General features: G+C 49.0%; 1 protein-coding gene across 1 annotated transcript in view; it reads left to right on the top strand.

The window, feature by feature from the left end:
• Positions 1 to 316: 316 nt before the first annotated feature.
• The window catches only part of NBEAL2 (neurobeachin like 2), a 199812-nt gene continuing 183384 nt past the window's right edge, over positions 317 to 16744 (top strand). The window contains exon 1 of the mRNA XM_077936672.1: positions 317 to 596. Within this exon, the coding sequence (XP_077792798.1) occupies positions 546 to 596 (51 nt within the window). The 5' untranslated portion in view covers positions 317 to 545. The remainder of the gene's footprint in view (positions 597 to 16744) is intronic.

The following is a 16744-nucleotide window of genomic DNA, read 5'->3' as shown; positions in this document are numbered from 1 at the left end:
CAGGCCGCGGGGACTCCGCGAGTAAAGCGAGGCAGTTCTCCCTGCGTGAAGCTCAGGATCAGGCCCAGAACGGGGAGGCATTTCCCCGCTTCCGCAGCTGGCGGCCACGGGACTACTCTGAAGTAAAGCGCCTCGCCGAATCGGGGCCCCCACCCCACCCCAAAGGCGAGGAATCCGTGCGCCCCCAGGCGAGGCTGCGCGCCGTGGCGCACACCTGGAGGAGCAGCGGCGGCGGCGGCGGCGTTGTCGGCGAGGCGACGGCGTCTCTCCTCCCTCGGGGCCGGGGCCGGGCCGCGAATCAGGTGCTGGGAGAGGAGGAGGAGCCGGAGCCGGAGGGCTGGCACCGGCCGTCGCCACCAGCATGGCGGAGGGAGCCGATCGCGGCGCCCGGGGGAGCTTTGCGCGCCGCTTGGAGTGAAAAGCGGCGCCGCGCGTAAAGTTGTCCTTGCGCTCGCCCGGGGGAAAAGGCGCCGCCACCGCGCCATGGATCTGGCCGCCGCGTGAGCCGGGAACGGAGGGACGGGGAGGCGCAACCGCCCCGCGCCATGGCTTCCAAGGAGCGCCTCTACGAGCTGTGGATGCTCTATTTTGCCAAGGTAGGCGCTTCCCCTTTGCGCGCGCGCTTGCGCCCCTATTTTTTTTTGGGGGGGGGGGTGAGGCTGCGCCCCTATTTTTTGGGGGGGTCTGTTTCCTTCGCCTTTGGAAACACCTGCGCCGTCTCCCCGGGAATAAAAAGGACCTCTGGTTTTGGGGGTACCTGACACCCCCCCCCCACGTCTGTTGCTTGTTAAAACCTTGCCTCTCCTCCGAATTTAATCCTTTTGTTCCTTGTTTTGCGTTTATTTGGGGTCCGTGTGTTGCACCCCTATTGTTTATTTCCTTCCCATCTCTGGGGGGTACCGGTTGCCTCCTTCTTTTGGAAAATACCCGGGGGGTGGGGTGGGGGGAAGGGAGAGGTTACCTGCTTGCTCTTAAGTTGTTTGCTCCCTCGCACCTGTCCGCTCCAAAGGAGAATCCAGGTGAATCGAGAACTCTCTTTCACCCTCGATTTACCTGCTCTTTCCTTTTGTTATCGGTTCGAGAAGAGAATCCTTCCTCCCCACGCCCCCACTCCATCAGTTTGCTCCCCACCGACCTCTGCTTCTCCTTCGCACCTTTTGGGGGGCACCTGCGGCACCCCACAAATCGGCTCCAATTTCTACTTTTGTCTTGGCAAGCTCCCAACACCATGCCTTCCTTGGAGCGAACATCTTTCTCTTTCTCTACCCCCCCCCCCTTTTCAAAACACTGAAGTCAGACCACAACACCTGTTACCTGCGGTTTTAAAAAAAACCACCACCACCAATCCTCTGGCTTGGAGATGCTCAGAATTTGAACCCGGCACCTCCTGTACCACTTCCAAGTCTCGCTCCAAGTCTCCTGCACTCTACTTGGGTTACCTGCAGTCCATAATGTTCCTTACCTTGTTCCACCTGTCACCCCTTTTTTTGTTCCACCTGTCCATCCCCCCCCAAAATATTATATGCTCCTTGGAAAGTTCCCTTTGGTGTTGCGGTTCAGGATCCATGACTCCTCTTAAGCCCTACGAAGTTAGTCATCGTGTCCCTTTAACTTCAGTAGGCCTACTCTTGAGAAGGTACAAACTTTCTGCCTTAAGTTTATTGGAGGGGACAGTGTCCATTTTCTGACCCCCTGCTGATTCACCCCCCAAAAAAAAACTTCCTGGTGTGAGTGACTTTGGACCCAATCCATCCCCCTTTGCACCTGTTAACCCCCCAGTTTCTTTCTTTCACCTGGGACATCATGCCTGGAAGAGGCGATTTTTTTTCCAGTGGGAAACTCTGGGTGGACCTTTAGTTTGCAGATAATATAATCCCATCCATCTCCAATGCGTTTCATGGGGTGCTCCCCCAACTCTCCCACAATTACCTGAAATCCCTGCGCTTTCTATTCCTCCTCGCCAATTCTCCCGGCGCAATGTCTTTAAAGCACCAAAGAAATCTTAATTCCTTTGCTTCCCTCTTCTTGGGCTGTGGGTTCCTATTTTGGGGTGGGGGGTGGGTATCTGTAGCTGCCAGAAAAAAAAATCCCTAAAGGGGAGCATTTGCTGGGGGTGGGGGAGAGAAAACACCAGGCGCCGGGCTCTCCTTTGCCTATCCATCCCCTTCGCCGTCTGATGCAAAATAGAATTGCAAATTTTTGCAACCCCCTGCGGGTTCCAGTCGGAGAGCAGGAAGGTGCGCTTTCTATTGTGACCTGTGTGTGGTGGATTTGGGGAACCGCGGAGCAAGTGTGCGATGCGCGGGGGGGGGGGTAGTGGTTTGGTTTGGATTGGATGGCCGTCAGGTCACCCCCCCCACACTTTCCTTGGGGACGGAATCTCGGCGATTCACTCTGTGCAAAAACCATTGTTCCTTTTGCAAGGGCAAGGAGAAGCAAAGGTTCGTTTTTTGTGAGTTTCTCCCCCCCATTTCCCTCCTTCCCAATTAACACCCCCCCCAAAAAAAAACCCCAAACCTGAAGCAGGCCCTTAGGGAATAGCGGCGTGGGAGAGTCGAATAGCTAGTCTACTTCCTGGGTCCCTTTGCTGTGTGTGTGTGTGTGTGTGTGTGTGTGTGTGTGTGTGTGTGTGTGTGTGTGGTTTTTGGCTGCTTTTTTTGGACGGGCTTTTGTTCTTTATCTCCTTTTCCTTTTCTCCATTTAAAAAAAAGGGGGGGGGTGGCCGCCTCACGAATGTTTGCATGTGCCCACTCCAGAGACACACACGTGTGTGTGTGTGTGTGTGTGTGTGTGTGTGTGTGTTTTGTCCGGATCCTTGGGCTGGGTTTTTTGTTTGTTTCTGCTCTTAAATAAATAAATTAAAGACACAATAGCCTGGAGAAGTTTGCATGGGAGGCGGCTCCGAGCAAAGGCATGACCTCCCTCGGAAATCCTGCTTCTTGTGTGTGTCAGCCTGCAAAGCATCTCTCCTCCCGAGGGCCAGGGAGGGGTCCCTTGCACGTTAATTTGTGCAGGTCGCAAATTAAGAAATTATTATTTAATTGGAAAAGCATATCCTGCTCTTGCCGACTCTGCTCAATAATAATAATAATAAGAACAACAACTTATTTATACTCCACCCATCTGGCTGAGTTTCCCCAGCCACTCTGGGCGGCTTCCAACACTAATAATAATAATAATAATAATAATAATAATAATAATAATAATAATAATAAATTAATAAAATTATTTATACCCTGCCCATCTGGCTGGGTTTCCCCAGCCACTCTGGGTGGCTTCCAACAGAACGCTAAAATACAATAACCTATTAAACATTGAAAGCTTCCCTAAACAGGGCTGCCTCCAGATGTCTTCTAAAAGTTTGGTAGTTTGACATCTGGTGGGAGGGCGTTCCACAGGGCAGGTGCCACCACCGAGAAGGCCCTCTGCCTGGTTGCCTGTAACTTGGCTTCTCGTGGTGAGGGAACCGCCAGAAGGCCCTCGGCGCTGGACCTCAATGTCCGGGCAGAATGACGGGGGTGGAGACGCTCCTTCAGGTCTACTGGGCCGAGGCCGTTTAGGGCTTTAAAGGTCAGCACCAACACTTTGAATTGTGCTCGGAAACGTGCTGGGAGCCAGTGTAGGTCTTTCAAGACCGGTGTTATGTGGTCTCGGCAGCCGCTCCCAGTCTGGCTGCCACATTCTGGATTAGTTGTATTTTCCGGGTCACCTTCAAAGGTAGCCCCACGTAGAGCGCATTGCAGTAGTCCAAGCGGGAGATAACTAGAGCATGCACCACTCTGGAGAGACAGTCTGCAGGCAGGTAGGGTCTCATCCTGCGTACCAGATGGAGCTGGTAAACAGCTGCCCTGGACACAGAATTGACCTGTGCCTCCATGGACAGCTGTGAGTCTAGAATGACTCCCAGGCTGCGCACCTGGTCCTTCAGGGGCAATAGTCACCCCATTCAGGACCAGGGAGTCCTCCACACCTGCCCGCCTCCTGTCCCCCAAAACAGTACTTCTGTCTTGTCTGGATTCGCTATATGTTTACAGCACATTTAATGCACTTGGCTTCCCTCGGAAAAGCCCGGGAGCTGTAGTTTACCACGCGCAGTGCTACAACTCCCGGCACCCTTGACAAACTACATTTCTCAGCATTATTTTCAGGAAGCTGTGTGCTTTTAATATAGGGTGCGTATGCAGCCTGCACGTTCTCAGTGACCATGGAATGAAGAGGGGGAATTGGCAGGGCTGGGAAACTGGAGAGAGGGCAATGGAATGGAGTGCCTTAGGAAAGGGAGTGGCTGGCGGGGACCAGGAATGTGAAACACTCCACGTTGCGACCTTTCCCTGCAGGGGTTGATGATTTACTGCAGGTTTTGCCAACCTGGTGCCCTGAGATGTTTTGAACCATCAACCCATTTAAGGACCATCAGTGTTTAAGGTCAGTGTTGGTGCTGACCTTTAAAGCCCTAAACGGCCTCAGTCCTTTATACCTGAAGGAGCGTCTCCACCCGCATCGTTCAGCCCGGACACTGAGGTCCAGCTCCGAGGGCCTTCTGGCGGTTCCCTCACTGCGAGAAGCCAAGTTACAGGGAACCAGGCAGAGGGCCTTCTCGGTGGTGGCACCCGCCCTGTGGAATGCCCTCCCACCAGATGTCAAAGAGAAAAATAACTACCAAACTTTTAGAAGACTTCTGAAGGCAGCCCTGTTTAGGGAAGCTTTTAATGTTTAATAGGTTATTGTATTTTAGTGTTTTGTTGGAAGCTGCCCAGAGTGGCTGGGGAAACCTATCCAGATGGGCGGGGTATAAATAATACATTATCATCATCATCATCATTATCATTATTATTAACTTTCTCCCCCACCTAGCTACTCCTTATACACCCCTTCCAAAATCTACTCTGAAGGGCTGGGTGAACCCTAGAATAGATTTAGGGGTTCACATGGAAAGGAGATGAGAGAAAGGGGAGTTTCCTTGAGTGAATGTAACTTTTTCGCTGGGTACCACACAGGGAATTGTATCAAACCAAGCTTTACTTAGGGTAGACCCCTTGGAAATGGATGGGCCCAGGTTTTCCGTGTCCATTCACAAAATAAACGAGTTTATTTTGAGTAGGGCGAACATTGAACGCAACCCAGTAATTAGGAAACTTGACAGTTTCAAAATCGTGATTAATGTTTTCACAGGTCATTGTCCCCTCCGAGTGTGTGAATCGGGAGATCGCAGGCAGTGATTTGGGTTGTTGGAATTTATTCCTCAACAGTTTTCAGTACAGGTGATAAGAGTCTGAGACTCTGCATCTCAGGGTGGTGGGTTTGAATCCTGCGTTGGGCAAAAGATTCCTGCATTGCAGGGCGTTGGACTAGATGACCCTCGGTGTCCCTTTGAACTCAAATTCTGTGATTCTAAGAAAAGGAAGGATCTGCTGTTGTCTTTTAAATGTTTCCAAATACAGTATTCCAGGTGACACCTCTACATAACAGAATGCTTAAATCACATTAAGTGTGCCTTAATTTCCCCCCTTTAGTTATTTCGGGTTAAATACTTGTGGAATGTCCGGCGGAGGCAGCATAGCGAGCGTCAGACTTGGAAGACCCGAGTTCGAATCTCACTCGGCCCATGGAGCTCACTAGATGTGACCGTGGGCGCCACTCACCGCCTCTCAGCCGAACCTACCCATAGCTGTCAACGTTTTCCCTTTTTTAAAGGGGAATTCCCTTATTCCGAATAGGATTCCTCTCAAGAAAAGGGGAAAGTTGACAGCTATGAACCTACCTCGCAGAGCTGTTGTGGAGATTAGATGGGGAGGGGGGGAGAACCGTGGGTGTTGAATAAATAAATAACGAGACCAAAAAGCAGCGTGGACTTTTATTTTTAGCCTTGTTTGCCGAAAGAGATCCTTTGTTTTCCAACCTCCTCAGGCAACAATGACCTGAATTAGGGCTGGATTTGCCAAGACCCTCGTTGGACTAGTGGAGGGATGAGCTGGGGAATTTCCAGTCTCAAGACACAGATCTAGGGCAGCTCCCTTGTACGGGGGCACGTATTGCGTTCAGAAGGTCGCGGGTTCAAATCCGGGTACCCCCCTCTGCCTTTCGTCCTGCATTGTGGAGAATAGCCCCGATCTTGCCTTCCTGGGTAGCAGCAGAGACACAAACCAAGCGACGTGTGCCGAGCCTTTTCAAACCCTCAAAAAAGTGTTGTGAGGTTTATTTATTTATTTTTAAAATATTTTTTATTAGGAATTTCAACAAGACATTTTATCAACAAACATATCAACCTTAATCCCCCCTATTTCCCCCCTCCCCATAAAATAACCCCCCCCCTCCAGACTTCCCTCAGCTCCTCTCTCTGGTTTATCAACAAATGTTATTCTCTGCATGTTACAAAATTGTATGGATCCTTAATTTACCTAACTGACTATTGTCAATAAAAAAGTTTGCGAGTCTTTATTCAAAACCTGCCAAGGAGTCCAGTTCATTTTGTTGCTTCTTTAAGTACAGTGGTACCTCGGGTTACATACGCTTCAGGTTACAGACTCCGCTAACCCAGAAATAGTACCTCGGGTTAAGAACTTTGCTTCAGGATGAGGACAGAAATCGTGCTCCGGCAGCGCGGCAGCAGCAGGAGGCCCCATTAGCTAAAGTGGTGCTTCAGGTTAAGAACAGTTTCAGGTGAAGAACGGACCTCCGGAACGAATTAAGTACTTAACCCGAGGTATCACTGTACTTTGTAAAAGGTTCCCATTCATCTTTAAAGTCACAGTTGTCCCGTAGTTTATGTGTCAATTTTGCCAATTCTGCATAGTCCATCCGTTTTTCTTGCCATAGTTCTTTAGTCGGGATTTCCTCGTTCTTCCATCCCTGTGCTATTTAGACTCTTGCCGCCGTTGTCGCATACAAAGTGAGGTTTAAAGGATGTTCTCTCACTTACGGCTCACCGTTCTTGCAATGCTGAAACCGGGATCCCAGCGCGTTTCAAAAAATGCACCTGCTGCCTTCAGTCTGGATAGCCGTCGGAATTCTAGAATTCTAGGGCACCCCAAGGCTCATCTAGACCAGTGTTTCCCAACCTTTTTTGGGCAAAGGCACACTTGTTTCATGAAAAAAATCTCGAGGCACACCACCATTAGAAAATGTTTAAAAAATTAACTCTGTGCCTATATTGACTATATATAAACTTTTACTTATGTAAAAAAAAATAAAAAAATAGTAACAGCATAGAAGGCAATGGTTAGGCTAGCATCCCTCTTCCAAATATGCTAGGTTTTTATTTGCAGGGACTGTTCTACATGGGAAAGCATTCAGCACTGTCATTCTCCCATCTGCCATCTGAATTGGTACTATTCTGGGTCAACTTACTCTGCTGCATGTGTGGATGAAAATGGCACCAAGTGTGGGGGAGGGGGCAGAACAGGTTTCAGATACAGGATATTAAGCATACACGTACTTCAGATTGAACTGGTTGCTTGCTTTGCAAGTTTTCATTTCCCAAATGACTGCCTTGGCAAGCGCAATACCTACCAGGCTCAACGCCGGTCTCGCGCTGCCGCTTCCCGCGCTCTCAAGGACCCGGGAGGAGGAAGGCGTGAAGGGAATCCCGAAGGCGTGAAAACCTTGCGCATGCGCAGGCCTTCCGCCTGCGACAGCCCAGTAGGCCGGCCGAAGCGAGCGGCGATGGGATGTGGGAGGGAGGGAGCTCGCCGCCCCGCGTGTGCCTATGTGGGGCACGTTACAGCCCCGTGACGTCAGCGCCACGCAGGCAGCCAGGCAGGCAGACGGCGAGAGCCCCGCACTGGGCGGCCTCTCCTTGCTGCCGCCGCCCCGCCTCTCGCCGCCCGACTCGCCCGCCTCCCTCCCACGGCACACCAGGCAACGTCTCGCGGCACACTAGTGTGCCGCGGAACACCGGTTGGGAAACACTGATCTAGACCAACCCGGCTTGCAATGCAGAAATCGCAGATATTATTTATTACGCTTGGGCCCCACATTCCTTCAAAGAATTTGAGGCGACGCCTACAGTTTCTGTCTCTGTTTTTGCCGCACAACGACCCTGTAAGGTAGGCTGGTTTGAGAGGCAGCACTTTGCTCAAGGCCACACACCCAGTGAGTTTCGTGGCAGAGAGCCGGGGATTCAAACAATGGTCTCTCGTAGGTCCTAGTCTGACACTCTTAACGCAGCCATGGGACCCTGGATGCCGTTGGACTACGACTCCCATTGTCCCTAGCCAGCAGGACCAGCGGTCAGGGATGATGGGAATTGTAGTCCCAAAACAGTTATATTTAACAGATATATTAAGAAAAAAGTTTAATTATGATAAAAGTGTGTATTGGCATTAAATAACTGGCAATAAGTAATATGGAATAGACAGGAGGTTGGGTCTTTAGTGTTAAGACCAATTTATGTTTTATTGTTTAAGAAAATTATGTTGTTTTTTCTTTTTTTAAAAAAATTAAATTTTCCACAATTATAACAAAAACCACAGAGCAAAATAACACACGAAAACAGGAAAAAAGGAAAATTACAACATTATAGAAGAAAGAAAAAGGAACAATAAACAAATAAAGAATAAAAACAGACTTAATTCTTTAAATATCCCACCTTTTTAAACCTCTTAATTGACTTCCTAGTCCCTCCCTTCTGAGTTTCCTTATATGTTAAGAAAATTATGTGTCTATGGTTATTCCTGTGTGTAATATGGTATTTGTGTTTTTTCGTTTTTTCTTGCAATATCAATAAAAATAAAATAAAATAAAATAAAATAAACAATTGGGGGGAGGGCCGAGTTTGAGAAAGCCGGCTCTAGCCACTACAGCACACTGTGCAACACAAAAAGTTTATGAAAGGGCTGCTTTCCTCTCTGTCACATTGACAGTTCTGGCTGTTTTGCCCTCCCCAAAATCACTTCCCTCTCCGGAGATCAGAACCGGGAGCAGGGAGGTCAGGGCAGCTGCCGTTGCGAGTTCGAGAGTTGCCACTTCAGGGAAGGAGATTGTCTGTCTGGGCTCTGGGCTGCTTGTCTGAGGTTACTTGAGGGATCGGGTCTCGGATCGCTGAATACAGGAGACAAAATATTTCCCGGCCTTCTCTGCAGACTCTCGTTTCAGGGCCAAACCAACAGAACAGTTTCCCAGATATTTCTTCCCCTCTTCTCTACCTCCCCTTTTTTTTTTGGCTACCGTCCCTCCGTTAGGCAAATTGTGTCCCCTACAACAAGATCTTTGTTTTCATTCTGCAAAAAGAAGAAAAAAAGCGAAAACTGCCCGGGCGAAGGGGAATTCCTCTCTCTGTTGTTGTTGTGTTGAAGAGGAAGCCAATGTAGCTTGCAGAATACTAATAAAGCCAATTGAGGAAAATAAACAAGATCTGATTTGCTTGGAATAAGCATCTGCAAAAATAAATATATATATTTAAAAAGAATACTCAGGGTGGTGGTGCCTCCGTTGCGCCGATCAGAAGAGCAATGGCAGAAGAGGTAAAAAAAAAAAAAAAAAGGTTTAAATAGAGATAAAGAATTGGGTCGCTCTGGTCTTTTCGTTTCGTTTTCTGCTCCGGGTCGTAAATTAACAAATTGACTTTTTATATGAAGGTTAAGATGCGGGGTTCATTTACTGGTCTGTTTTGCTGTGCCTGCTCTCAGTTGAATTTGTCTGGTATCCTTTTAAAGCCACGGGGGTTTGTCTCATCCCTACTTCTAAGCTCATCCAAGTCATCGGCCGTCACCGCATCTTGTGGCAGGGAGTTCCGCAGGGTGCACTGGGAGAAGGAGCCCTTCCATGGAGACGCGTGTAGTAGCTCAGAGGTAGAGCATCGCTTTTCCCACAGAAGGACTCGGACTCTGGCTCATAGCTGTCAACCGTCCCTTATTTGGCGGGAAACTCCCTTTTCCCAGCGCCGTGTCCCGCTGCTGTCCCTTACTGATGATGTCCCTTAAATTTCCCGGGTTTCAAAGGAAGCAGCTCCTCTCCCTCCCTCCCTGCTGGCCAGGGAGGAGTGAGGCTCCAGCTGTGTTGCTTGGCTGCGTTGCTCACCCAATAAGGAGTCTAAGAACGACTGGGGGGTGGAGCTTGCATGCCTTGTGCCGATCAAATCAACCGCCTTGCCTGGGGACTCGCCTTTGCTCAGCGCTTCCCAGCGGAGAGGTGACGGTGGTTTTCCTTGCTGCATCCCCTTTGCTGGGTTGCTGCACTGTGGGAACCACTGCTTGAGGCTTTGTTTGGCTGCTGGCTGGGCTTTCTGCCTTTGGCTCGGAGGGGCTCAGAAGTTGAACATACCTGTGTTCTGAAAATCCCTTATTTTGGCTGCTGATCCCGTATTTTCGAGGCTGCTGGTCCCTTATTTTCAAATCTGTAAGTTGACAGCTATGGGCGAAGGACTCCTTCCATGGAGTTGCTCAGAGGTAGAGCACCTGCTTTTCTCACAGGACTCAGACTCTGGCTGGTGTTTTCAGGAAGCGATAGGAAGACCTGCTGCCGGAAATTGCGGGAAAGTTTCTGCCAATCAGTGTAGGCAACATTGAGCGAAATGAATCTGCGAGTCTGAGCTAGACGCATCAAAGCCAACTCTCTCTCTCTCTCTCTCTCTCTCTCTCTCTCTCTCTGCATGTCTATTGACAGATTATTTGGTTTCTCTACCTCTTTTGTGGGACGCGGGTGGCGCTGTGGACTAAACCACAGAGCCTAGGGCTTGCTGATCAGGAGGTCGGCGGTTCGAATCCCCGCGACGGGGTGAGCTCCCGTTGCTCGGTCCCTGCTCCTGCCAACCTAGCGGTTCAAAAGCAAGTAGTCAAAGTGCAAGTAGATAAATAGGTATCGCTCCGGCGGGAAGGTAAACTGCGTTTCCGTGTGCTGCTCTGGTTCGCCAGAAGCAGCTTAGTCATGCTGGCCACATGACCCGGAAGCTGTACGCCGGCTCCCTCGGGCAATAAAGCGAGATGAGCGCAGCAACCCCAGAGTCGGTCACGACTGGACCTAATGGCTAGGGGTCCCTTTACAACTTTACTAGCATCTCTCAGTATTGTGAACGACACCAAACTTACCTTTGGTTGGTATCTCCATGAACTTACCTAAAAAGATAAAGAAAACAAAAGTCTGAGTTAAGCACTTGCAAAATCCATTGAAATCAGACATTATAAGTTCAGCTTAGGTTGGGTAGTTCACAAGTCTCTGTGGCTTTGCATAAGGTTTTGCATTTTTATCAGAAGTTGGATAAAGAATGTATAATCATTTTGGTAATTGATGTGTGTATATTAGTCGCCAACATGTTGCATGAGTCCCCAATCTCAGCCTGATTCCTGTCTTCCGGGTTAGCTCCCAAGTGTGCAAATTTGACTTCTAAAGGGCGTTGCATTTTGCGAGTGACTCTTTGGAGGAAATGGAAAATATTTTTGCAGCGCCCTAGTTGTCTGGGAGTCCTTCATATCATCGGGTTTTTCACCTTGACTTGCTGCTGTCAAATGCCTGGTTGCCTGAGCTAAAGCCTGAGTTGAGCTGCTTCTCTGAACCACACGACGGACGCAGGTTCATTCCTGATAACCGCCTTGACTATAAACTGCTCCGCGTGAAACTCAAAGCGACGGCGAGAGCCATTTCCAGAAGGCCTGCAGCGGTCTCAGGAAAGTGATGATCGTTACGCTCGCCGGGAGCTTCTAAAAATCTTGCTTCCCCTTGGCTCTTAACCTCAATTTATTTAATTGGCCCCAGTCCAAGCATGGCAGAGAAATGCACGCAGCCTGTTCGTGTTCAAAATTCGCCAGGCGCATTTTGCACCTGGCTATCAGACAAAGGGACGCGGGTGGCGCTGTGGGTTAAACCACAGAGCCTAGGGCTTGCCGATCAGAAGGTTGGCGGTTCGAATCCCCATGACGGGGTGAGCTCCCATTGCTCAGTCCCAGCTCCTACCAACCTAGCAGTTCGAAAGCACGTCAAAGTGCAAGTAGAGAAATAGGTACCGCTCCGGCAGGAAGGTAAACGGCGTTTCCATGCGCTGCTCTGGTTCGCCAGAAGCGGCTTAGTCATGCTGGCCACATGACCTGGAAGCTGTACGCCGGTTCGCTTGGCCAATAAAGTGAGATGAGCGCCACAACTCCAGAGTCGGTCACGACTGGACCTAATGGTCAGGGGTCCCTTTACCTTTTTTCTCAGACACTTGCGATCAATTGAGGATGCCTGGACATCTGGATGGTGCCTGACGTCTCCACCATCTGGAGCTGCGTGCCTGGGGATCCTTGGATCGGGGCCGTTTTCACACACTAGCAACACATCCTGTAGAATTCAATCCGTTCTATTTTATCTGCGCCATCAGAATGAATTTCGGGAACCAAATTGCTTTTTCCGCCCAGCCTGAGCAGGAGCAGTCACCGTTAGGAATAAAGAGGTCGGAATCAGCCAATATATAGGTGAACTGTCCCTGCCTCAAGTGACTTTTCTTCTCAAAGCTCTTAACCAAGCTCAAGGTTGTCAGCTGAAGTAGCCAGACGATCAACTTAGAATCAAGCGCAGTCAGTCCATTATAGTGCTACCTTGGTTCGCAAACGCCTTGGTTCTCAAATGCCGAAAACCCGGAAGTAAGTGTTCCAGTTTCCGAACGTTTTTCAGAAGCCGAACGTCTGATGCGGCTGTCGGCTATTGTTTCCGCGATGCCTACACCAATCAGAAGCTGCGCCTTGGTTTTCAAACGTTTCGGAAGTCAAACGGACTTCCAGAACGGATTAAATTTGGCGCTTTTGTTTTTGCTATTTTTTATGTTTTTGTTTGTGTGGCTTTTTCATTTTTCTGACTGTGGCTTGTTTTTCGTTTTACGATTGATTGATTGCGTGACTGCGGAAATGGATCAAAGCCCCCCATCCAAACAATGACCATCATCAGTGCAGGTAAGAAAAAAAGTTAATTTTAATTTTTATCATCTGCAGTACTGTCTTATTTATTTTATAGTACAGTACATTGATTATTGCTTTCATTTTATGGATCAATGGTCTCGTTAGATAGTAAAATCCATGTTAAATTGCTGCTTTGGGGTTGTTTTTAAAAGTCTGGAATGGATTAATCCGTTTTGCATTACTTTCTATGGGAAAGTGAGCTTTGGCTTTGGAACACTTTGGTTTTGGAACGGACACCTGGAACGGATTAAGTTTGAGAACCAAGCTACCACTGTATTTGGAAAATTAGGCTTTAGTCTTGCCCCAAAATGACAACTAGACATTCTGTTTTGGTGACTGTAACCGTGGTTTAAGGAGCCATTTGCTACCTAGCTTATCTATCAAGTATCTTCAGTTAATTCTTTGTGTGAGGAAAATTAGTGTGACGAGGCGTCATTGGACTTCCATGGGAAGAAGGATAATGGGAGCAAGAGATCTGGAGGAATTTGACAGGTTGGCTGGCCTGAGGGCTGTCTTAGGAGGAACATGGTTCTAGAAGATCAATTTATTCCATTTCTGGACAATCCATCGACCAAAGTCCTCTTGGAGATTGGCGAAAATCAATAAAATACACAAACGGCGTCAATAAAACGATCACTTGGAAATCAGAGAAACCCCGCCGGCCGGCATAAAAATGATATTGAGAGCAGCATAGGAACGGACTGGTTTAAAATTGAATTGAAACCAGGCAAAAGTCCACGAGAGCAATCCCTTCTGCAGTTTCCAGAAATTGAATATCCCTATGTTATGAATGGGACGCGGGTGGCGCTGTGGGTTAAACCACAGAGTCTAGGGCTTGCCGATCAGAAGGTAGGCGGTTCGAATCCCCACGACGGGGTGAGCTCCCGTTGCTCGATCCCAGCTCCTGCCAACCTAGCAGTTCAAAAGCACATCAAAGTGCAAGTAGATAAATAGGTACCGCTCCGGCGGGAAGGTAAACGGTGTTTCCGTGCGCTGCTCTGGTTCGCCAGAAGCGGCTTAGTCATGCTGGCTACATGACCCGGAAGCTGTACGCCGGCTCCGTCAGTGAATAAAGTGAGATGAGCGCCGCAACCCCAGAGTCAGTCACGACTGGACCTAATGGTCAGGGGTCCCTTTTACCTTTACTTTATGTTATGAATGGTCTGTGTCACCATTAAGAAAAAGAGGTTGGTATAGGCCAATATAGATGTGAACTGTCCCTGGATCAAGTAACTTTTCTTCTTTAAGTTCTCAAACCTAGCTCAAAGCTTTCCTCTGAACCAGGCAGATGTTTAATTGACAATCCATCACCGTCAGTATTTCGTTTGAAAAATAACACTTTAGAGCTGTCTTACCCCAAAATGGCAACCAGACATTTTGGCGACTGGTTTAAGGAGCCATTTGGCACCTAGCTTATGTGAAAATGTTCAGGATATTTATTAATATCCTTCCTAACTTGTGCTAGCAAGTTCCTTTGCTTATCAGAGTTGCATTCCCCCTTTTACATGCACAGTGGATAGCTGGTTGCAGGCTCGTGTGAGCCTCTCACTGTTACACTATTTAGTCTGTCTCGGACTGAATTGTACGTTTCTGGTAAGTTCCCTTGAATCCCTCTTAAAAGAATAAAGGCGCCACAATCTTAATCAAAGTCAATAAAAGAAGTTTACTCACATCAGTTCACGGTTGGATTCCTGAAGGCAGACTTAGTTACAAGTATGTACGTGTGGATCTACCCTGTATGGGGGAATAATCCCAGTGCTTCTGCTAGCTGAGAGCTAGCAGAGCAGTCCTAGCTAGAAGCTGGTCAAAGGAAGAAGGAAGTCAAAAAGAAAAGCTGGGTGACTTCTGCTTTTGTTACCTGGACAGGTAAGGTCACGCCCTTCTATCGCATGCAAAAGGAAGGATGCTCCAGCCAGGAGGAACAAGAAGTTTCAACTGGCTGGAGCAAACATTCCCTTGCATGTCCACTCTAGGAAAACAAGGAATGCTTTACTTGACTGCTCCCAGTGGATTCCATCCCACAGTTTATACAGTGATACCTCGGGTTGCATACGCTTCAGCTTACAGACTCTGCTAACCCAGAAATAGTACCTTGGGTTAAGAACTTTGCTTCAGGATGAGAACAGAAATCGTGCTCCGGCGGCAGCGGGAGGCCCCATTAGCTAAAGTGGTACCTCAGGTTAAGAACCGTTTCAGGTTAAGAACGGACCTCGGGAACGAATTAAGTACATAACCAGAAGTACCATTGTATATCTGAGTTTCTAACCCTGCAGTTAAGGACCAGGCTGGTGCCATATTTATTGCTTCACCCCCGTTCCTAGAAGCTGTGCTCCATTATGCATCTCCCAGACCCCGGATGCTTGCAATTGCCACCTGAACTGCATGTGCTCATATTTTGGGTGATGCGGGCCCGAAAAGCACGAGCTGCTTTCTCGTTTCCTCATTCTCACTGAGGATGGGGCCCCCGCAGTAGCCCCGTTCCTTCTTCTCCGGGCGGCAGTCGATCGCTCGTTCCTTCGTAAAGAATAATTAACAATCTCTGATCATAAACATGCTAGGCTGCCTGTCAGTAAAGATTACCCCTGCGGATGTGATCTGCAAGTTGGCTGGTGTTTTGAGTTTTTTGAGCCTAGAATCCATTGCTCTGATCAGAGCCATCTTTCCCATTGGTCTTAGTGGTGCGTTGCACCAGAGCACCGGCCTCTCGGGGCGCAGAGGACATTTTCAACCCCCTCCCTCCTTGCCTGGACACTGAGGTCCAGCTCTGAGGGCCTTCTGGCGGTTCCCTCCCTGCGAGAAGCCAAGTTACAGGCAACCAGGCCGAGGGCCTTCTCGGTGGTGGCACCTGCCCTGTGGAACGCCCTCCCAGCAGATGTCAAAGAGAAAAACAACTACCAGACTTTTAGAAGGCATCTGAAGGCAGCCCTGTTTAGGGAAGCGTTTAATGTTTAACAGACCCCTGTATTTTAATACTTTGTTGGAAGCCACCCAGGGTGTTTATATTCCTACAAGGAGGGACGTGAGTGGCGTTGTGGGTTAAACCACAGAGCCTAGGACTTGCCGATCAGAAGGTCCGCGCTTCAAATCCCCATGATGGGTTGAGCTCCCGTTGCTCGGTCCCTGCTCCTGCCCACCTAGCAGTTTGAAAGCACCTCAAAGTGCAAGTAGATAAATAGGTACCGCTCCGGCGGGAAGGTAAACGGTGTCTCCATGTGCTGCTCTGGTTCGCCAGAAGCGGCTTAGTCCTGCTGGCCACATGACCCGGAAGCTGTACGCCGGCTCCCTCGGCCAATAAAGCGAGATGAGCGCCGCAACCCCAGAGTCGGTCACGACTGGACCTATTGGTCAGGGGTCCCTTTACCTTTACCTATTCCTCCAAGGACACATGGTTCACCCCTTTCCTTAATTCATCTCTACAACGACCCTGTGAGGTAGGTTAAGGGGCTTTCACTGACTCCAGGCTCACCCAGGGAACTTAAGGACTGAGTGGGGATTTGAACCCTGATCTCCCAGGTCCTAGTCTGACACTCTAACCACTGCAACCTCCTAGAGTCCTTCCGTGATGGGGCAGCTCTCATCAGTAGGTGAGCAGGGTTGACTGCAACCCCATTCTTCGGGAATTTCGAAGATGTGGAAGTCCCCTCGCTTTCCCCCTACAACTCCGGGGGGGGGGGGGACTGAAACAGGAGGAAGAGGATTGAAATGGTATCCAGTACTTGTTTTCTTGTCAAACCTAAGCTTATGTTACTGGTTTGCCAGCATAAGATGTCATTTATAACTTGACATATAAAGCTGTGCTATTTAAAATGTATGTGCCATTTGCAGAGCAATCCATCGCCTGGTTTTGCAGAAGCACGTTCCACTCTGTTTAGCAGAGTTTG

This window comes from Podarcis muralis, chromosome 12, assembly GCF_964188315.1.
Source record: "Podarcis muralis chromosome 12, rPodMur119.hap1.1, whole genome shotgun sequence".
NCBI lineage: Eukaryota > Metazoa > Chordata > Lepidosauria > Squamata > Lacertidae > Podarcis > Podarcis muralis.
This window is presented reverse-complemented; position numbering and strand designations above follow the sequence as displayed.